The 14,149-nt window shown below is 42.6% G+C and overlaps 1 protein-coding gene across 11 annotated transcripts in view; it reads left to right on the top strand.

The window, feature by feature from the left end:
- LOC144576547 (putative uncharacterized protein C6orf52) overlaps positions 1-4,296 on the top strand; it is a 29,611-nt gene extending 25,315 nt beyond the window's left edge. For 4 of the 11 annotated variants that reach the window (XM_078368714.1, XM_078368720.1, XM_078368713.1 and 1 more), the window contains one exon: positions 3,975-4,296. In XM_078368714.1, the coding sequence (XP_078224840.1) occupies positions 3,975-4,117 (143 nt within the window). In that variant the 3' untranslated portion in view covers positions 4,118-4,296. Of the gene's footprint in view, positions 1-623; positions 736-3,402; positions 3,466-3,974 lie in introns of those variants that run through there. The other 7 variants (XM_078368715.1, XM_078368712.1, XR_013533975.1 and 4 more) reach the window with 6 other exon arrangements.
- The last annotated feature ends 9,853 nt before the right edge of the window (positions 4,297-14,149 follow it).

Here is a 14,149-nt window from a genome sequence, read left to right as displayed (position 1 = left end):
GGTTGCAGTGAGCTGAGATTGTGCCACTGCACTCCAGCCTGGGCAACAGGGTGAGACTCCAGTCCCCCCCCACCAACCCCCCATCAAAGAAAAAAGAGAAAGATATATTGTTCAGCATGGTGACTATAATTAATGAAGAAATATATTGAAAAATACAGACTAGTTCGAAGGTAGTGAGTTATCGCAACTGGTTGTTGAGTCAATTGTGTATTGAACTTTTTGTTCTACTCTTTCCCTGCTTCTTACTGCTGCATTTGACTAGTCTTAAAGAGAAGGAAAAAGGAAAAATAAAGAAAAATACATAGAGGACATTCAGTGTTTCCACTACAAAAATGAAAAATAACTGTGAAGTAGTGCTTTTGATGATTCACCAATGAATGTATACTTGAAATGTTACGTTTCAAAAAGCAAAAAAAAAAAACAAAAAAGAAATGTTGTACATGATAAATACATAGTTTTTTTCTGTCAGTTTGGAACATTTAGAAATTAAAGAATAGATAATGTGAAACACAAAGCTATTTATGTAGGTAGTTTAAATTTTTTTAGTAGCCAAATTAAAGAACCAACTCAAGAGACTGGTGAAATTAATAATGTTTCTTTCTTTCTTTTTTTTTTTTTTTGAGACAGTTTCTCTCTTGTTACCCAGGCTGGAGTGCAATGGCATGATCTCGGCTCACCGCAACCCCCAACTCCTGGATTCAGGCAATTCTCCTGCCTCAGCCTCCTGAGTAGCTGGTATTACAGGCACACACCACCATGCCCAGCTAATTTTTTGTATTTTTAGTAGAGATGGGGTTTCACCATGTTGACCAGGATGGTCTCGATCTCTTGACCTAGTGATCTACCTGCCTCGGCCTGCCAAAGTGCTGGGATTACAGGCATGAGCCACCATGCCCGGCCCAATAATGTTTCTTACTTAACCTAATATCTGTGATGGACTGAATTTGCGTTCTTTTCCCTTGCCAAATTCATATGTTGAAACCCTCACACCCAATGCGATAGTTTTAGGATGTGGGTCTTTAGAGAGGTGATTAGGATTAGGTGAGGTCATCAGGGTAGAGTCCTTATGAATGGAATTGGTAACCTTACAAGAGTCACAAGGGAGCTTGATTCCTCTCCCTGCCCTCTCCCATGTGAAGATATGACTTCTGGGCAGTGTGCAGCCCAGAAGAGGGTCCTCACCAGAACCCAACCATGCTGACATCTTGATCTTGGACTTCTGGCTTCTAAAACTGTGAGAAATAACTGTGTTGTTATAAACTACTCAGTCTCTGATATGTTGTTAGCAGCCCAATCTAAGACAATATCCAAGGTATTATTCCAACATGCAATCAATATAAAAATTAATCACTTTCATTTTACATCAAGTCTTTGAAATACAGTGTATATTTTTTCTATTTTTTTTTCTTTTATGGCTGCCCCCTCACCTGCAGATTGTGGGGGATTCTTATTTTGAGGGCTATTCAGATTGTACCTTAAAGCAGATTTAAAATTTTTTTAATTGTGGTGAATGAAATATGCATAACATAAAATTTATCATCTTGACTTGTCAATGTATCACATTTGGTCTTAGCCAAAAGGCTGAGAAGCAATAGACTTTTAAATGTATCAGTGGTATTAAGTACATTCATAGTTTTGTGTAACCATCATTATTCATCTCCAGAACTCTTCATTTTATAACCTCAAACTCCATACCCATTAAATAACAGTAACTCCTCACTCTCCCTTCCCTCAGGCAACCACCATTCTGCTTTCAATGTGGTGTGTATTTTATCCTTACATCACATCTTAGTCAAGGCTAGCAATGCTCACTCAATAGCTGCATGTGGCTAGTGTTGGACAGTGTTGGTCTAAAAGATGCACAGGTTTAGGGAAGACATAATTAGTTTGTCCTGTATAGGCTTCTTCTATTATAGTTTTGGTCAACATCACTGGAAGGGCAGAGATCATATCATCCAGGGTTTGGAGCTAACCACACCTTATCTGTTCTCTTGGCTGCAAGTTAAGTAGAGAGCATGCTCATAAGCACATGATTCTGACACCTCTCTCCCCACTAGGGGCATGCGGTCAGGGACCCTTTAGCAAACAACTGCCTGTAACAATGGTGAAGGAAAGGAACTGGGGGCAGAAGTGTATTAAGAAAATTTCAGAATGTTTTGGGGGAAAAAAAGGGAAACTTCTACTTTTATGATCAGAAATCCTCAAGGGAAAGATGGTTCAGAAAGGTTGGGAAGCTCTAAAGTGTAAGAATCAGACAACACAGTCACCAGTGATTCCAGTGAAGAAAAATGAGAAGTAGCTCATGAAATTTATATGATGCCTAAGGCTGATTTGACCATTTTGGTTCCAAAATGATAAATATAGAAGGGTATTGCATTAGTCTTCTGGGGCTACTGTAGCAAAATACCACAGAATGGGTGGTTTAAACAGAAATTTATATTCTTGCAGTTCTGGAGGATGGAAATCCAATATCCAGGCTAATTTGATTTCTGGTGAGGGCTCCCTTCTTGGCTTGCAGACAGCAGCCTTCTTCCTGTTTCCACATTTGACCTCTTTTTGCATGCCTTGTAGAAGAGAATGTGAGCAAGTTCTCTGCTTTATCTTCTTTTAAAATTTATTTTTATATTTTGTGATGATGGGGTCTCAGTATGTTGCCCAGGCTGATCTCAAACTCCAAGACATAAGTGATCCGCTGGCCTTAGCTTCCCAAAGTGTTGGGGTTACAGGTGTGAACTGCTGTGCTCAGCCTGCTGTCTCTTTTTATGGGGGCACTACTTCTATCATACCAGCAACCAACCCATATGACCTCATCTGACCTCCCGGTCCTCATCTCCAAATGCCTTCACATTGTGGGGTTTAGGCTTTTAACAGAAGAATTTTGTGGGGCCAAGATTTAGTCCCATTGCACTACAGATGAATAGCGTGAACCCATATGAGTGTTAGGAAGCAAATTATGATCCTCAAGGAACTGAGGCTTGGAAAAATTACAAAGGAAAACAAAAAAGGCTTCTTCCTTTACATTCAGTACAAGAAGAGGACAAAAACAGGTTACATTAAAAAAATTAATGACCTTGAAAGCCTTGGCAAGCTCTGGAAGCCTGGCAACTTGGGCTGAAAATCCAGGTCTAATACGTTTGCTATAACATAATACCACCTCCTCATAGGGTTCCATGTTTCAGAGATAGAAGGCCAAGTCATCCTGTGTTTCTGAATTAGTTGCTATGTAAAATTTATTCACTAACATGAATCTGTTAACTGAGCAGTTAAAATAGCATGTTTATTTTTATAAACCCCTGTCCTCGGGGCCCTTGGCTTGGCTCACTGTTTAGCATTGTATCTACCTGGCTCATGCCAGGAACATGGCAGTGGTTCTTGATTTTCCTTTTCTTCTTTCCTCCTAAGTTGAAGCCACCTCTGAAGCATCTCAAATCTGTCCATTATTATTTCACCATCTCTTCTGTCAAGGTCAGATGCTCGTTAAGTCTGTTGATTCTATTACTTTTTTTTATTTATTTATTTTTTTTTTTGATACAGAGTCTCACTTTGTCTCCAGGCTGGAGTGCAGTGGTGCAATCTCAGCTCACTGCAACATTTGACTCCCTGGTTCAATCTGTTCTCCTGCCTCAGCCTCCTGAGTAGCTGGGATTACAGCCATCTGCCACCATGCCCAGCTAATTTTTGTATTTATAGTAGAGACCATGTTGGCCAGGCTGATCTTGAACTCCTGACTTCCGGTGATTCACCCACCTCTGCCTCCCAAAGTGCTGGGATTACGTGTGAGCCACCATGCCTGGCCAACACTACTACTTTTATAGCTTAAATTTCTATTTTCAAGTCTTATTGAAAGGAAATATGCAATTTAAGAATTTTAACATTTACTATCTGTGGTACTTCCTGCAAATGCTTTCTAAAACCTTTCTAATATGTGTTCTGTAAAACTCTATTTCTTTCATATCCATTATTGACTTCTGCAGATCCACATCTTCATTTGAATATTGAGGAATCAAACCAAGAGTTTATGGTGAAAAGTGAAGAACTCTACGACTCCCTCATGAATTGCCACTGGCAGCCGCTGGATACAGTTGACTCAGAAATTCCAGATGACACCCCAAAGTGAAGCAAGATGTTCATTAAGCTCCCCAGTTATCATATTAATTGTGTCTTCTTTTGTTTAGGGAAAAAAGTAGTTCTCCCAGGAAGGTACTGGATTCTGTATATGAAAACTAGCATCCAGGGCTTACCTGTGATTGACATAAGAGAACATTAATGTAAATAAACTTCACCAGCACATCTGTTCCTGGAAGTGTGTTATATTAGGTAAGTGTCAGAAGAGCTCATGTGGTGATCATGGTAGAACAAGCTGTGATACAAAACCCTCGGAAAATAGGTTTAATATGAGGTGGGTTTGAGCTGAACTGATAGTGGCATTGCCTACTATGATATGATTCGCTGCTTTCTGTAACTTCAAACTCTCTTAGAAATTATATCCATAGGCAATGTAAGGTTCCTTGCTTCTGTCTTGTCTAGAAAATGTTAGTTAGAACTAGATGCTTGATCTCCATTTCCTGGCCCCATGAGAGAGAGCTAAAGGTGGTGGTAGAGACTCAATTGAACAGAAAGATTCCTAAGCATCAGGCTGGGCGTGGTGGCTCACACCTGTAATTCCAGCACTTTGGGAGGCTGAGGCGGGAGGATCAGCTGAGGTTGGGAGATTGATATCAGCCTGACCGACATGGAGAAACCCTGTCTTTACTAAAGATACAAAAATTAGCTGGGTATGGTGGCACATGCCTATAATCCCAACTACTCAGGAGGCTGGGGCAGGAGAATCGCTTGAACCCAGGAGGCAGAGGTTCAAGTGAGCTGAGATTGTACCATGGCACACCAGCTTGGGCAACAAAGTGAAATTCTGTCTCAAAAACAACAAAAACAAATCAACAACGAAAAAGCATGGAAAAGGTTTGCTTGATCCAAACAACCTGTCAACTTTCTAAGATAGAGGAATTAGGCCCTCACAAAAGCCAGCCAATGTGTATATTGACTGTGTTCCTTATAAGATTTTTTTTTTTGTCCTGAAATAATCATTGTGTCCTGATACTTAAGTGACCCCAGGGACTGATCTGACTGAGTTGACCACTAGAAGGCTGATTGCTTAGAAGGAAGTTGATCAGACTGTGGGCAAAGGCAATCTGACATCTCTTCTGCTCTGAAGGTGCTTGACAGATGCTAATCCTTGCGTTAACCAGGTTCAAAGACCTGAAACCTGGGTGGAGAGCCAGGTGGGCTGAAGCCACTATAAAGGAGCTTCTTCTGCCCCGTGGTTTCTCAACCTTGGCACTATTGCCATTTGGGGCTGGACGCATCTTTGCTGTGGGAGACTGTCTTGCACGTTGTCCTGACCTCTACTGCTAGATGCCAGAGGCACCCTGCACTACAGTGGTGACAACCAAAATGTCTCTAGACATTGCCAAATGTTCCCTAGGGACAAAATTGTCCCCCCCCACACACACACAATTGAAAACCACTGGAATAGGGCAATGTTTTCAAACTAGGGTGTATCAGAATCTCCTAGAAGGCTTGTTGAAACACAGATTCTTGTGCACCATCCTGAGTTTGATTCAATAAGTTTTGGGTGGAACCTGACGATTTTCAATTCTCTAAAAAGTTTCTGGATAACAACACTCTGAAAACCACTGGCACAGGGATATTCTGAACTAGTTCAGCTTAGTTCTACCTAGAACAGAGGGTGAAGTTCTGCTTTCACTCTTCCCTCCTTAATACAAGCTGTGCAAGTCCCTACTTTCCTACAAGGCCTGGCTTGATCAGCCTTCCTCCTCTAGCCATATGTTTTGGGGACCAGCACTATATTCAGCTCCAGGGAATGGCTTTCATAGCATCTGAGTCATGTGTAGTAATCCCATTCTTGTTGCCAGTGATCAGTGAAGACATCTGATAAAATTCTGGCTAACAAGATGTGAGGTGATGTTTTCTCATTTTTAAAAGGAGGAACAAAAAAAGAGACAGCTGCAGTCTCATACTGAGCATTAGTTTTAGATGTGATGCCTGGTACTGTGGCAGACATACTGTGACTATCAGGAAAACAATCTTAGGGTAGTGCTGATGCACCTGGGATGGCAGTGAAGGGTGATGGAAAGACCCTGGATCCATGATAATGGCTTCGAATCTGTTGAATTAGCCAACCCTGGATTCTCTCTTATCTGGACTTAGGTGTAATCTATTCTGAATTTTTGTTATTTCTAGCAAAGTATCCTGACTCTAGCATGGATAGATACAGATAGCATGTGTGTAGAGCTGTGCTGTCTGATATCACAGCCACTAGCCACATATGGCTATTAAATTTCTATTTAAGCAAAATTAAAACTTTGCTTTTCCTTTTGCACTAGGTACATTGCAAGCGTTCAGTAGCCACACGTTGCTAGGGGCTACCGTATTGCGTAGCACTGGTCTTACAGGACTTAGAGGTAAGACCAGTGCTACGCAATACGGTAGCCCCTAGCAACATGGTAGCCCTGAGATTAGGTTAGGTGGATTCTCAATTTTTCTTCACACTCTTTTTTTAATTGTCCCCCCTCTATAAGATTTTAATTCCATATTTATTATATATGCTCTATGCCTGTTCCTTACACATTGGAAAAAGTAAGACTTATCCCCTCTCTATTCCTCCAGAACCAATTTTCACCTCCTTGGAGGTTGATACTGTTCCCTGTTGCAAATACATGGCTAGTGTGGTAGTCATAAGTAAGTTTAGGCAGGGATTTTAGGTCACTGTAAAGAATTTGGATTTTATTAAAATTAGGAGACAATGAAAGAATTTTAAGCATAGGATTGGCATGGTCAGTTTTGCCTTTAGAAAGTTACTTGAAAGGCAGAGGGGCCAAGATAGCTGATTAGAAGCAGCTGCAGTGCTCATGGAGAGGAATGAAAGTGGCGAGTGAATTTAGCACCTTCAACTGAAATATCCAGGTTCTTGCATTGGGACTGATTAGGAAAACAACTGGACCCACAGAGAACAAAGAAAAGGGTGGGGTGATGACCCAATTGGGAACAGCCTGGGTCCAAAGGAACCCCTGCTCCCAGCCAAGGGAAGTGGTGAGTGTGAGTGGTGCAACCCCACTCATGAAACCACACTTCCCCCATGGATCTTTGCAACCTGCAGATCAGGAGACCCCTTGTGAGCTCATACCACCAGGAGCCTTTTAAACATATGAATGTATGCTGATGCTTTCATTTTGTCCTGAGCTCCCTCATCACACCCTAAATCCAGATCTTCTTAATCAAGCTTCATCAAGTTCTGCATGCCATGTTATATGCTGCCCTACCAAACTGAGTTTAACAATGCTGCCCAAAACCTTAGAAGCATTATCTAACTGCTAACTTCTATTCATTCTCATCAAGCCTTATTGTGTGATGCTATGCCCCTTACGGACATACACACTGTATGTCATTCAATCTAAAATTCTACTAAATGTAAGTTCCATAATTTCTTGTACCACTAAGAAATATAAAACCTTGCCAATTAAACTATGACAATACTTTGTTTAACCACTTATAATTTTTATTTTAAAAATTTATAGGGGCCCTTTTAGACCAGGGATTTGCAAACTATAGCTCATGGTCCAAATCCAACCACCTTGGATTTAAATAATGCTTAATGAGAGGTAGCCAAGCTCACTGGTTCCCTTTTGGCTGCTTTTGCACTACAATGGGAGAGGCGAATTGCTGGGACAAAGATAGGATGGCCTTCAGAGGCAGAACTATTTATCTGGCCAACCCCTGCTCTTGCTTCATTTAGACACTTTTTTAAAAAAATCACACTGACCAGGCGCAATGGTTCACACCTGTAATCCCAGCACTTTGGGTGGCCAAGGCATGCAGACTGCCTGAGCTCAGGAGTTCAAAACCAGCCTGGGCAACATGGCAAAACCCTGTCTTTGCTAAAAATACAAAAAATTAGCTGGGTGTGGTGGCAGTGCCTGTAGTCCCAGCTACTCGGGAGGAGAGGCAGGAGAATCACTTGAACCCAGGAGGCGGAGGTTGCAGTGAGCCGAGATTACACCACTGCACTCCAGCCTGGGTGACAGAGCAAGACTCTGTCTCAAAAATAATAAATAAAAATTAAAAATCAAAGTTATTTTATTTACACACAAGATTGTTATAAATGAAATAAACTGGTCATTTCTTTACAATTCATATGCAAGAAAATATGGATTTGTGGTCATTTCTCTAAAAACAAATATGGGCTCCACTAAACTCAAATTTTGGCTCTGCTGATTTGTTTTCTGTACCCTTTTCACTGCCAAATCATCATGTCATCTTTTTGAAAATATTTTAAATAGGATCAGCAATAAAGACTGGGCTTCTCATTTGGGATCACTGCTAGGGCTGAAGTCCTCTGACAGTTCTGTAGGTTAGAAAAAAACATTTTTTCCTATACCCTTCGGAGTTTTTAGTGCCCTCCCCCACCATAATGGAAAACATTAACGAGAGAAAAGCTGACATTTATTAATGTGTACATACCCAGACCCAGAAGATACCCAGGGAAAAATGAGTGACTCTCATAGAGGTGGCTTAGAACTCAGGCTTTAACACCTGTGACCTTCATCTCAAAGGAGATTGAGGGAGGCAAGTTATGGAGAGGTGACTAGGAAAAGCACAGTAAACACGGGTAAGGTTTATCACGCAAATTTAAAAATCAGTCCCTTCTCTATTGATGAGCATCTTTATTGATTTAATGAACAGTTCAGTGGCATTAAGTATATTCATGTTGTTGGCTACCATCACCACCATCCATCTCCAGAAGTTTTCATCTTTCCAAACTGAAACTTTGTACCCATTGAATAATAACTCCCCATTCCCCTTCTCCTCCCATCCCCTGGCAGCCACCATTCGGTCTCTGTAGATTTGTTTATTCTGGACATTTCATATAAATGGAACCATATAATATGTGATCTTTAATGTCTGGCTTATTGCACGTAACAATGTTTTCAAGGTTCATCCATGTGGTGGCACGTGTCAGAATTCTTTTTCAGGATGGATCATATTCTATCGAATGTATGTGTACCACATTCTGTTTATCCATTTGTCCATTTGGGTTGCTTCCACCTTTTGGCTATTGTGAATAATGCTGCTATAAATACATTAGGTTTTCAAAGCAAGTTAGGTTTTTAAGGCAAAGTAATGGCTGAGGGTTACATTCTGCTAGCAGATCATCTTTTACAAACAGGCTCGAGCCCCGGGAAGACAGTGTTCCGCTGGCTGCTTCTTGGAGGCCAATTCTTCCATTAAGAGGTGAGACCAATTTTCACAAAGCTCTCAAAATTCAAAGAGCTTGGTTAAACCTTTTCCCCAGAATACTAAGGCTCATGGCTCTATACTTAAAAAAGTGTTCAATCATTTAGTAGTTCTTGGCACAGCAAGAAGGAACTATTCTGCTTTAAGGTGACTTTCTGTCCTTACTTACATATCAAACAGCTGACAGCCTAGCTAGGCAACATGGCGAGACCCCATCTCTACAAAAAAGTACAAAAAAATTAGCAGGGCATGATGGCATGCACCTGTAGTCCCAGCTACTTGGGGACTGAGGTGGGAGGATGGCGTGAGCCCAGGAGGTCGAGGCTGCAGTGAGCTGAGGTCATGCCACTGCACTGTAGCCTGGGTGACAAAATGAGCCCCTGCCTAAAAAACAAACAAAAAAGCTGGATCCCTCTTTCAATAAGGAAGACTGGGAAAACCACTAATTTCTGAAGGGACACTCCTTAATTAGGGCATTTTACAATACACATAATGTAATATTTAAGACTGTGATTAGAATGGGTTAGAGTAGGAGTTACATGAGGAGTTAAGAAACAGCCACTCATGGCTAAGGTGCCAACTGCAGTCAGTTGAACTTTCACGCCTTCCGTGTTCATAGTGACCTGGGATGTTCTTCCCGCAGGCTCACAGGTGGTCCCCAGGTCTGCCATGTGTCCTAGGCAAGACCCATGAGGAAAGTAGGACACATGTTCCAAAATAAGAGTTATTAGTTTTTTTTATTGTTGATATTTTATATTTTCTTTGAAGTAGCTTTTACTCTTGGAGCAGATACCAGTCTGTTTCCACAGGGAATTCACTCTGGTTCAGAGTTTTCTCTCGAATCCTCAGTTCTAGGCATTCCACAGTAAGTGGGTAGGTCTCCAACTTTAACTTGTTAGTGAACATGCTACAAGATATATACAGCCACTTTAAATCCCCAGGGCCATAGACGCACATATCTTGCCAATAGTGGCCTGTAAGTCAACAAGAAGACATCAAGGGAAACAAAGTAAAACAATCACCAAAACTAAGACATCTTGCATCCTGAAGAGAGAAAGCATTCTGGATTCGTTCACCTCTGAGATAAGTGTTTATTGTGTAAGATACACTGCTTCATTTGCAAATGATTCTGTCAGCTGCATTTATTTGCAAAAGCAGCAAGGATGAGTCTGAAATAGAATTTGTGGGCGAATGCAAGTTTCAAGCTGAAAAGTTGTAGGAATATGTAGCACTAATTCATTCAATAAATAAGACAATGGCTATTCCTACTACCAGGTGACACTTCCTGGTGTCATCTTGATTTGCAAGATGAATCAGGCATCTGATCACATCTGGAGAGGCATGGAAGAGAGAATTTCCCTAAATACTAAAGTACAGAATAAAACATGTTATACGCTCCAGAAACCCGTGGAGTACTGTGGAAGTTAGGTCAAGAAGTAGAAATGAAGGCCTACGTGAGGTCGTACGTTCTTCTTTTTGAGATGGAGTCTTGCTCTGTCACCTAGGCTGGAGTGCAGTGGTGTGATCTCTGCTCACCACAACCTCTGCCTCCTATGTTCAAGCAATTCTCCTGTCTCAGCCACCAGAGTAGCTGGAGTTACAGGCGCACACTACCATGCCTGGCTAGTTTTTTTGTATTTTTAGTAGAGATGGGGTTTTACCACCTTGGCCGGGCTGGTCTTGAACTCCTGACCTCATGATGCACCCGCTTCAGTCTCCCAAAGTGCTGGGATTACAGGTGTGAGCCAGCACGCCCAGCCATATTTATTTTTTATTAAGCTATACTTAGATACAGTAAAAGGCACAGCTTTTAGATATACAGTTCTGTGTGTTTTGAGGAATTTATACACCAGGTAACTACCATCCTAATCAACACCTAATTAACACATGAAACATTTCCATCACCTTGATAAAATATTTTTGTGCCACTTTTATTTAAGTTTTCTACATGGGCAGCCACTAATCTTTTTGTCATGACAGATTAGTTTTCCTGCTCCAGGAATTCATGTAATGAAATTACATAGTATGTAGCCTTCTGTGTCTTTTTTCTTTTGTGCCACACAATGTTTTTGAAATCCATCAATGTTGTACATACAACGTGTATGTCTGTGTATCTCGTTTGTTCCTTATTGCTGAAAAGTGTTCTCTTGTAGGAAATCATTACACACATTACAATATGTGACCTTCTGTGTCTAGTACCTCTCCCTACTTTGTAGAGGTGAACAGTCAAAAGAATTAGAATGGAAGCATGGAGAATAAACTCAGGATTCCAAAAATGGAATAGAAGAAGAAGCAGTATATTCTAGGACCTTGGTAGCAGCCAAAATGAACTATTTTGTGGACAACAAAGTCATCTGTAGGGACCTTAACACTGGGATATAAGCTGAGTCACAACCTGAGTGCCCAGTGATCTGTATAAACTAGAGCTATAGGATAGGCATCATTAGGAGATTTGGCTGGTGTATCTGTTTCCCTGGGAAGGACGGAACTTAAGCAACAAAGAGATAAGGTTAAAGTGTCTCTTTCTCTTTCTGTCTGAAAAGCCAGAGGAATTTGTGTTTCCTCCAGTGAGGGTGGGACACAGGAGAGAATGGTGGGCGGGAAGGAGAGGTGGTGATTCTGGAGGAGGCTAGCGGGTGCAGGGCCAGTTAGAAAACCTCAGCTAGGGGTGTGAAAGGACTTTTAAAAACTTCTGACCAGGAGCAGTGGCTCACACCTATAATCCCAGCACTCTGAGAGGCAGATCATCTGAGATTTGCAGTTCACCTGAGACATGGAGAAACCCTGTCTCTACTAAAAATACAAAATTAGCTGGGTGTGGTGTCAGGTGCCTGTAATCCCAGCTACTTGGGAGGCTGAGTCAGGAGAATCGCTTGAACCCGGGAGGCGGAGGTTGCAGTGAGCAGAGATTGTGCCATTGCACTCCAGCCTGGGCAACAAGAGCAAAACTCTGTCTCAAAAAATAAAAAAGGGAAGAAAAACTTCTGATGGGTAAGTTTAAACTGTTTGCTATCTATCATATGACCTGCTCCAGGGCCCAGAGGACCCTAATGTCTTTGTACTCATGAATATTTTGTGTGGGAAGAGGTGCAGGCAGTCCTCAGGGAGAGCTGAGTTTCCTTTCCAGGCTTGTGAACCGTGGTACAGCAACAGCCTGGCAAAAGCAGAAACAGAGACATAAATATTTAAGAGAATATAAACCCCCAGATAGTTGCAAAAATGTTAGGAGAGGGTCTTTGATTTCCACAGTCCATTTTGACCTCAATCTCAGAAGGCAAGGAGGTTGACATCTAAGTTAGAAGTATAATGCACAATCATTTCAAAACGTAGAAGAAAAAAAGAAAAAGAGAGAAGCAGACAGAATGAAAAAAAAAAAAAAAATCATTCATCCCTCCGAGGCATGGTGGCTCACATCTGTAATCCCAGCAGTTTGGGAGGCTAAGGTGGGAGGATAACTTGAGTTCAGGAGTTAAGACCAGCCTGGGCAACATGGCGAAAACCGGTCTCTACTAAAAACACAAAAAATTAGCCGGTTGTGGTGGTGCACCCCTGTAGTCCCAGCTACTCAAGAGGTTGAGGTGGGAGGATCACTCGAGGGAGGTAGAGGCTACAGTGATCGTGCCAGTGCACGCCAGCCGGGGCAACAGAGAGCCAACCGGTCTCAACAACAACAACAACAACAATTCACATCCAGACTGGGTGAGGTGGCTCACTTTGGGAGGCTGAGGCCGGCGGTTCACGTGAGGTCAACAGTTCAAGACAAGCCTGGCTGACATGGTGAAACTCTGTCTCTACTAAAAATACAAAAATTAGCTGGGTATGGTGGCGGGTGCCTGTAATCCCAGCTACTTGGAAAGCTGAGGCAGGAGAATCGCTTGAATCCCGGAGACGGAGGTTGCAGTGAGCTGATTGCACAATTGCAGGCAGGCAGGGGCAACAGAGTGAAATTGTGTCTCAAGAAAAAAATCACACATCCAGATAGCTAGGGTGTGGCCTGAGGAGCTTGTGGCCTATAGAAGGTGTCCTCAAAGGGGAGGGGCGGGGTAAGCTTTAATGATGATGGAGAGGAGGCATTGGTCATATACCTGAGTCAAGTTTTGTTCATCGCCAGATGAAAGCCAACTTCTTCCACCAGATTGCCTCCCAGCTGCTAGGTAGCATTTTGTGGTACATCTCAAGCGCCAGGTTGGGATAATAGGTCCCTTTCAGGTCTTAAAGACCTGGGTTAAGAAGTGAGAACAGAATTGTCTACAACTATAGAGAAGATGTTACCTATTTTAGGTGAATAAGCGTATTACGTAAGCACATGGGAAGAAAGGTTAAGAAGTCTAAGACCGTAAGTTTCCAGTTGTAGAAGCCTCTTGAAAGCGGAAAGCCCTTTTTTGAAAAGTACAGGCGGTATGATCTCCTCTAGTGGACCTAGCACTGGGTTAAGAGTCCCTCCAGACTCGTCACTGCAAGTCACTTATCTTTTCTAGGACTAAGTTTCTTCAATGGGAGATGAGGAGGTTGCACTAGATGACCTCGAAATTCCCTTCCAGCTTTAAATTCCGTCTTGTGACACTTGCTAGACTCGTTTTACTGGCCCTGGCGCTCCCCGGCTCCTCCCTTCCCTGCTGTGCCCGCATCCCGCACCAGAGGGCGCCGCAGGAGGGCCCGGGACAGCGTGCGGTGGGCGGAGAGGCAGAATCAGAGGAGCCTCCAGGAGGCGCGGTGATTGGCCGCCGCCGGGCGGGAGGGGGCGTGGGGAGGGAAGGGCAGAGCTGCGCGGTGACGTCGTGCCGGCGGGGGCGGGGCCGGGCCGCAGAGCGTGTGACGCTGCGGCCGCCGCGGAGCT

This window comes from Callithrix jacchus, chromosome 4 (assembly GCF_049354715.1).
Source record: "Callithrix jacchus isolate 240 chromosome 4, calJac240_pri, whole genome shotgun sequence".
Taxonomy (NCBI): domain Eukaryota; kingdom Metazoa; phylum Chordata; class Mammalia; order Primates; family Cebidae; genus Callithrix; species Callithrix jacchus.
Note: the sequence above shows the minus strand (reverse complement) of the source record. Positions and strands in the feature narration are given on the sequence as shown.